The sequence below is a fragment of the Phoenix dactylifera genome, chromosome 2, assembly GCF_009389715.1.
Source record: "Phoenix dactylifera cultivar Barhee BC4 chromosome 2, palm_55x_up_171113_PBpolish2nd_filt_p, whole genome shotgun sequence".
NCBI lineage: Eukaryota > Viridiplantae > Streptophyta > Magnoliopsida > Arecales > Arecaceae > Phoenix > Phoenix dactylifera.
In genome coordinates, this window is record NC_052393.1 from 3788492 (window position 1) to 3796961 (window position 8470).

Consider the following 8470-nt stretch of genomic DNA (forward strand, 5'->3'; position numbering starts at 1 on the left):
TATCAAGATTTGCATCCCTGCCTTAGTTACACATGGAACAACGAAGGTATATGTTAGTAAAGACGGACACATTTCATGTCACTGTAAATATTGTCCTCTAGAAGATCTAGCCATTTATAGCTATGGTTATGGTGATAAATCTATCCTCTTTATATTAACTTAATAAAGCCAATGAATATCACCATATCCTTACCAACTTGAAAATGTCCTTTGTCTTCAAGTTTTTTGGGATCTCGAGCCCCTTTGATTTGCTTATGCCTTTCCTGCTGATGAGGGAATCAATTTTTAATATTTGTTTTGTTGTCAACTCCTACAAGTTCTTTGGCATTATAATTGTGGCTTACGTTATTCTATATGAGGGCCTGTCAACTATCTAATCTCTCTTTCTAAATCCTTGGGAACCTTGTGGGTAGCTTTAGTTGCATGAGCTTAAACCATGACCGATATTTCTGGTCCCCTATTCTCAAACTGGCCTGCTGATTGACAGATGAAATGAAAACTTTTTTATTTCGTAGAAATAAATGATTTTGATGAAAGAATTTATGCTTGTAGCATGTAGTAACGACAGTCTGGGCTTCCAAAAGATGGTATTGCTTTTTTAGCACACTAGATGAAATCATCTGGGTACTGTTGAATTTTGACAGCAAGAGTTTTAAGATTACGAAGTAGAAGTTGAGCCTGTTGTCACTTTTACCTGCCTCTAATTCCTATCAGTTTTTGTTCTGACATGTTTTCTGGGAAGTCCTTGACGTGACAAAAGAAGAAGAAAATCAAGATAGCATTATCCATTTTTATGATCGTCTTTTCCATTTTTCTTAATTTCGGATTCGTACTTGGCTTTGGCTTAAGGCTTATCTTGCTATATTTAAGGTTGAATCTCACCAGATACAATGTTCTTGGCTGTGATTTGTAAGAATTGTTTTTTTTTTTCCCAGCCGTTTGAGAATTCTAGCATCAAATTATTGTTACTATTATTTTTTTCCATATCTGTTCCATTCAGTAAATAAAAGCAGAGGTAGCATCAGATCAGTCATTCTATTATGAAACTGATATTGAGTCAAAACTTATGATGAAATCTTAGTTCAGCAATTGAAAATTTTAGGACCAGAATTGTTGGGATAATAAAGGGAAGTGTGACCTTGTATCTATCCGACCTTCAAGTTTTTCCTTTTTTCTTTTTTCCCCTCAAAAGAAAGCTGCTGATAGGCGAATCTTCTTTGAAGCCATCAGTGTTCACCATGTATGATTAAAATTGAAAATATTTGGGTGAATATATTAATCTACAAGTAACATGCAGTTAGAACACCATCGAGCATTTGCTCGGATGGCGAGGGTTGGTTTTGATGGGATCAGCCTTCCTTCGAGTATAGGGTGGGTTGATTTAGAAGTGGTTTTACAGCCTAAGGAATCAGTTGATAATCTCGAGGGAAGCTCAACAATGTAACTCACCTTGGGTCTCATTTATCTCCACGCCGCGACTCCATGCATCTTTACCTGCTGCTTGTATTGATGGTATTACATGTAGCATAAACAAGTATGGTTATAGTTCGTGAGAAAGAAATCGGAGGCTTATCTACGTCCAGCATGCACTAGGTGTTGTCCGACGTCGGCAGGTGTGAAAACATGTTAATTTTGGTATGTGTTGCTATTCGATGATGATTATAGAACTTATGTTGTAAGAAAATCTGGTACAAATTTTGTCCAAGTACTGCTAATATATTGAAATCTATGGTAGGAACATTAGATTTAGAGCCTGTTTGGGTAGTCTAGTAGGATCGAAATCTATGGTAGGAACATTAGATTTAGAGCCTGTTTGGGTAGTCTAGTAGGGTCGGATTAGATTTTCTGCCTATTCGTAGGTCAGGCAGTCCATTTGGATATTACCCATATTAATCCAATACCTCTCAGCCTGAAAAACTCTGGATTTTTATTCTCTTTCTGCAGACTAAACAAGCAGATTGGCTGGGACTAATGTTGGAATTTTGGACGGACTATTAGAAGATTGCAGGCTAGGTAGGGCGACAAATTCGATTTTTTGTAGGAGTATCCTGCATGAATATCGAAACAGACCATAACATTTAGAAGCATTTGCTCATGTCGTTGGGTTTTTTTTTTTCTCCATGCGCCCTTGAATTTTTCATATATCTACTATTTTTTAGCTACAAAAGTTTGGTATTACTAGAAAAATAATTGTTTGTTTCTCGATACGAGATGTTGGAAAAGAAGGAAAAGAAATGGAAGTTGTGTTAATTTTCAAGGGAACAATTATGGGAATTATGCAGAAAATATAATTATTTTTATTATGTGTAACTTTAATGCTGAAATTCTTTTTCTAGAAATGATAAATGTCTTTGGGTGCTGTTATGTTGGGTACTTCTCTACGCTCTTGATTTGGACATAACATAGCTTGTTATAAATTTATGCAATTGGTTTTCAATTTATTTCTTTTTGGTTTGTGGCCGTAGAGATTTCATTAAATTCTAGGAAAGTAAGAACCAGAAGCCATCAACTAAACGGACAAAATCTATTGGGAAATTTTGAAATCAAACGAGCGGCCTTGGACCAGAAAAATGGCTGCCATCGGTAGCTTGGTTTCCTTCATGACATGCATGAGCAAACTGCAAAGAAGAGACGATCTTTTTGAATCTTTGAGATAAAGATGGCGAGCATCTACTAGTTTCCTTTAATCCAAGTAATAATGGTTAGAAACTACAAGAGATGGCAACTGCTTCAAAACTTAGATTTGCAGCTTGTTAAGTGTGGTCAAGTAGCCACTTTGGACCACAACCCATACCAATTACCTGACCTTTGGGCTTAGGTGGCTCTGACTCGGACCATCTCTCTCTCTCTCTCTCTCTCTCTACCGAGCTAGGGGAGAATCACTGGGTCTAGAGAATTGATGATTAAAACTATTTTTGTTTGCATGATCTTCGCATTATTACGCACTATCATGCGGAGATAGAGAAAACAACCCGCTTGACATGACACTTTGGTGGAACCACATCAGATAGTCAAAAGTGGTCTACTTATTATTGCCAGACCCTTTATGGCTTTTGATTTTTGAGACATAGACATGGTTTTAGTCGATCATTCTCAACCTCAATTTGATCAAATGAAAGCAAGTTTCTGCTGGAAACCAAGACTTTCTCCATCCTAGCTGGTTGGTCCATACGCCTCAAATAGATTCTATATATTGACCAACAAACTGCAAGGTCAAGTTGCATCACTATACTCTGATTCTGTGTGTAATGGCAGTTCTAACTTGCAAAAATGTTATTTCGAAATCGGCTTAGTATTTATTAGATTTCAAGGTGATGAATGCCAAAGTAATAATGTATATCAAGTGGTAATAAGCTTCTAAGTTTTCAGTCAACCAAATTTAGGAGTACGAAGGACGGCAACCTCCCCTCCCACTCAAGCAAAACACCACGCTCTCAGAAACCTACCCCTTTGGCTCCCTCCCTCTCTTTCGTAGCAATAGAAAGAAGACATTCTTTCCGGAATGGGGTCCTTCTTGCTGTGGCTCGCTCTGTTGTATCGAAGGTTGGAGCTTCTTCTCCAAACTCTGCTTCCTCCTTCCCTTCTCTTTCTTCTTAATCTTCGTAACCCCCTGATAAATTCCTACATGCCTTCAATCACCTCCTTGTACTGGAGATATGTTCACAAATTTAAATACTTAAGACGTTTTTGTGTTGATTCTACCTTGCACATAAGATGCAAATCTCACTGTTTGAGCTGTGCCATGGCTAATTAAGTTCCATTAAGTTCCAAACCACAATGTTATTGGAAGATAAACTAATCAAAAAAGAATATTTATGGATATTTTTCTTCATTTCGTCGGTGCATAAAAGTCGGCTAAAAAAAAATGGTGCATAAGTCTGGTTTTAATCAGTAGAAAAGTCAGTAGAGACATACAATTCTAGGTTCTAGGGGTATAACTATATGGAGTTTGAGAAAAATAGAATGGAAATAAGGAGGAGATGGGGCCAGAGAGAGAGAGAGAGAGAGAGAGAGAGAGAGAGAGAGAGAGAGAGAGGGGAGACGAAGGAGACGAGAAAAAGATCAAGTCACATTGTCAATTTCTTTTTCGAAACCTTGCCTCAGTCAAGTAGGAATATTGAGTAATCATTTTGATAATACTATTCTTCATTTGATGTTGATATAATTATCATTATTGAATCTATAATATCTATATATTCTTTATTATTTTTAAAAGATTAAAGTATATCAAATTTAAATTAATTATAGATGCTTAGATTAGTAAAATATTTTTTAATAATTTGTAAATGTTGAGTTGTTGTTTGTTTTTTACGTGAGAATTTCGTAAAAGCAACATGATTTATTTAATAAGAGTTGATATTAACATGATTTATTTTTTGTTATTTTTTTTATTAATGAATTATCTTTAGTAGATTTTGATTATTTTTTATTAATTTTTTTTAAAATGTATACTTTCTTAAATATACGTAATTATATGAATATCCTCACAAAGTTACTATTTGAATGTATATCCATAAAAAAATTTCTTTTTACATGTCTTTCCGTAAAAATATTTCAGTCATTTTAATTTTAAATTATTTATTTTTTAATAGCGTTAGATTGTATGAATATATATATAAAATAAAAAAAATTATACATGTAAAATAAGTATTTTACGAGAATATATATATAAATAGAAATTTTATATATTTTGGAGTGTATATATATGTAAAAAAAAATCTAAAAAAAATAGGTATTAACTCTAACTTCTAATGAGGTCTTCAAGAAGAATCAGGAAGGAGAGACCGAAAGGGTAGAAAACGGTCAAATCTCAAAGTTTTTCATTAGTTTCGATTTTTTTTCCCTTCTTGAAAAGGTGGACAAAGCTTAATTAAATTTTTTTTTATTATAATGGCTGCTCATTTTATTTTAGTATAGATGCGGCTAACAGGATCAAGAAGCATCAATCTAGTATAACTATAAAAAGGACATAAATATTATGGTGTCTCTCCGCGATTATCTCACGGACCCCACCAACCCACTCTTCACTCCCTCCCCTCGCCCCCACCTCTGCTGCTATATTTTTATCCACTAAAAATTATCATACTCTTCCCACTCTCCTCCTACTCTCTGAGATGGCTTCCTTCTTTTCCCATCTCTCCCTCCTCCTCCTCCTAACCCTAACCCTAGCAATGGCGGAGGAGGAAGGGAAATCCACAATTGCTGCTGCTTCTTCTGAGAAGAGGAAGACGTACATCTTCCGGGTGGACCAGCGGTCTAAGCCGTCCATCTTCCCCACCCACTCCCACTGGTACGCCTCCCCGGCGTTCGCCGGCCGTGGGGACCCTCTCCCACTCCTCCACGTCTACGACACCGTCTTTCACGGCTTCTCCGCTTCCCTTCAACCCGACCGCGCCGCCGAGCTCGCCCGCCACCGCGGCGTCCTCGCCGTCTTCGAGGACCGCCACCGCCGCCTCCACACCACCCGTTCCCCCCAGTTCCTCGGACTCCGCACCCGGCTCGGCCTCTGGTCCGACTCCGACTACGGCTCCGATGTCATCGTCGGCGTCCTCGACACAGGCGTCTGGCCCGAGCACCGGAGCTTCTCCGATCGCAACCTCGGCCCTGTCCCCTCCCGCTGGCGCGGCGCCTGCGAGACTGGGCCTGGCTTCCCTGCCTCCCTCTGCAACCGAAAGCTCATAGGCGCCCGCTCCTTCTCCAAAGGCTACGACTCCAACGGCGGCGCAGGCATGAATGGGACCATCGAGTTCCGCTCTCCCCGCGACGCCGACGGCCACGGCACCCACACCGCCTCGACCGCCGCCGGCCGCCACGCCTTCCGCGCCAGCATGGCCGGCTACGCCGCCGGCATCGCCAAAGGCGTCGCCCCCAAGGCCCGGATCGCCGCGTACAAGGTCTGCTGGAAGGGCGCCGGCTGCTTCGACTCGGACATCCTCGCCGGCTTCGACCGCGCCGTCGCCGACGGCGTCGACATCATCTCCATCCAGATTGGAAGCGGCGACGGCGTCGCCGCTCCCTACTACCTCGACCCCATCGCCATCGGCTCCTATGGCGCCGTCTCCAAAGGGGTTTTTGTCTCCTCCTCCGCTGGCAACGACGGCCCCACCCCTTTGTCCGTCACCAACCTTGCCCCGTGGCTCACCACCGTCGGCGCCAGCACCATCGACCGAACCTTCCCCGCCGAAGTCGTCCTCGGCGACGGCCGCAGCCTCGCTGGGGTCTCTCTCTACTCCGGCAAGCCCTTTGCCGCCGGTGTGATGCTCCCCCTGGTGTACCCGGGCAAGTCCGGCGGTCTCTCCGCCTCCCTCTGCATGGAGAACTCCCTGGATCCCAAGCTGCTGCGGGGCAAGATCGTGATCTGCGACCGTGGCAGCAGCCCCCGCGTCGCTAAGGGAGTCGTCGTCATGGAGGCTGGTGGCGCTGGGATGATCCTCGCCAACGGCATCTCCAACCGCGAGGGTCTCGTCGGCGACGCCCATGTGCTGCCCGCTTGCGCCGTCGGGTCCGACGAGGGCGACGCCCTCAAGGCCTACGTTTCCTCCGCTGCCAACCCCACGGCTACCATCAACTTCAAGGGGACGGTGGTCGGGGTGAAGCCCGCTCCGGTGGTGGCCTCCTTCTCCGGCCGTGGGCCGAACGGCCTTAGCCCGGAGATCCTCAAGCCCGACCTCATCGCCCCGGGGGTCAACATCCTCGCCGCGTGGACCGACGCCGTGGGGCCGACGGGGCTAGACTCCGACGGCCGGAAGACGGAGTTCAACATCCTCTCTGGGACCTCTATGTCCAGCCCCCACGTGAGCGGCGCGGCGGCGCTCCTCAAGTCGGCGCACCCGGCGTGGAGCCCGGCGGCGATCCGGTCGGCGATGATGACCACGGCGACCCTAGTGGACAACCGGCTCCAGCCGGTGACCGACGAGTCGACCGGCGGGGCCGCGACGCCGTTGGACTTCGGGGCCGGGCACCTGAACCTGGACCGGGCGATGGACCCCGGCCTGGTGTACGACCTCGGGGACAAGGATTATGTGGCCTTCCTCTGCGCTCTGGGGTACGGGCCGAATGTGATCCAAGTGATCACCCACGCTCCGGCGAGCTGCCCGGCGAAGCGGCCGGCTGCGGAGAACCTGAACTACCCGTCGATCTCGTTGGTGTTCGACGGGATGGCAGGTGGCGCCCGGAGCAAGACGGTGGTGCGGACGGTGACGAACGTGGGCGCGAAGGCGGAGGCGGTGTACAAGGCCAAGGTCGAGGTGGTGGGGAAGGGGTTGACGGTGAAGGTGAGGCCCGGGAAGCTGGGATTCACGGCGGTGGTGAAGAAACGGAGCTACGCAGTGACGGTGACGGCGACTGGAGAGGGAAACGGCGCGGACGGACCGGTGCCGTACGGGTACCTGACGTGGTCGGATGGGACTCACGAGGTCCGGAGCCCTATCGCGGTCACGCGGATCCAGCCCTCGCGGTGACGGGAATACAGTCGGGGGGGGGGGGGGGTGGGCGTGGGAGACCGGCCGGGTTGGGTATTAGACCGTATCCGGTCCGGTCCGGCTGGGACAAAGTAGGTCTTGTCTCCAAGACAGCAGAATGGAGTGCGTGCAGTGCAAATGTGAGAGAATAAACATTAAAAACAAAGAGTAAGATTGCGAGGAAGACCGAGAGGGGTGTAGTGTAAATTATTGAGGTTTGATAGTGTGTTGATCGCCCTCACGGTGGGGCTAGATCTTAAGGATGATGGGCTGGTTGCATGTTCAACATGGGATTTTGTAGTACTAAAACTCTGTTTGGGAGCGCTATTGGCAGTCTAACTTTTGAAAGTAGAGCTATTGGAAGTAAAGCTTATATAAAAAAATGTTTGCTGTTTGATAACTACATTTGTAAAGTGCAGTGGCACTTTAACTTGTGTTTAGTAAACAGATTGAGAAAGTGCTTTTGTATGATAAAATTACCATAAATGATATTGCATAGTATTATACAACAAAGCATAATAAAATACAACATATATTAATATATAAATATATGATATAATATAATATTATTGTAATATAGTAATATAACATTGTATACTATAGCATAATAATTTAATATAATATTAAATTATTTAATATAACATATCAATGTACTATGATATAATGTAATATAATATTATATTTATAATATAATAGAACAATAAAGGCACAAATTATTATAATTATTAGTGTACATTAATTTTTCATAATATAACATAATATTAAATTATTTAAGATAACATATTAACGTATTATGATATAATATAATATTATATTTATAGTATAATACAATAATAAAAGTATAAATTATTATAATTATTAGCATAAATTAATTTTTTATAATATAACATAATATTAAATTATTTAACATAATATATTAATTTATTATGATATAATGTAATATAATATTATAATTATATTATAATATAATAATAAAGGTATAAAATAATAATAGGAAATAAGAATTTTTT

General features: G+C 43.1%; 1 protein-coding gene across 1 annotated transcript; it reads left to right on the top strand.

Moving 5' to 3' along the window:
- The first annotated feature begins 5013 nt into the window (after positions 1-5013).
- Positions 5014-7917, top strand: LOC103706170 (subtilisin-like protease SBT1.6). Its single transcript, XM_008790205.4, has one exon. The coding sequence runs from the start codon at positions 5115-5117 to the stop codon at positions 7458-7460; it is 2346 nt and encodes a 781-aa protein (XP_008788427.2). The 5' UTR covers positions 5014-5114; the 3' UTR covers positions 7461-7917.
- The last annotated feature ends 553 nt before the right edge of the window (positions 7918-8470 follow it).

Bases quoted from the DNA above. Each gene is read 5' to 3' on its own strand.
- LOC103706170 (XM_008790205.4), top strand. From the start codon at position 5,115: ATGGCTTCCTTCTTTTCCCATCTCTCCCTCCTCCTCCTCCTAACCCTA.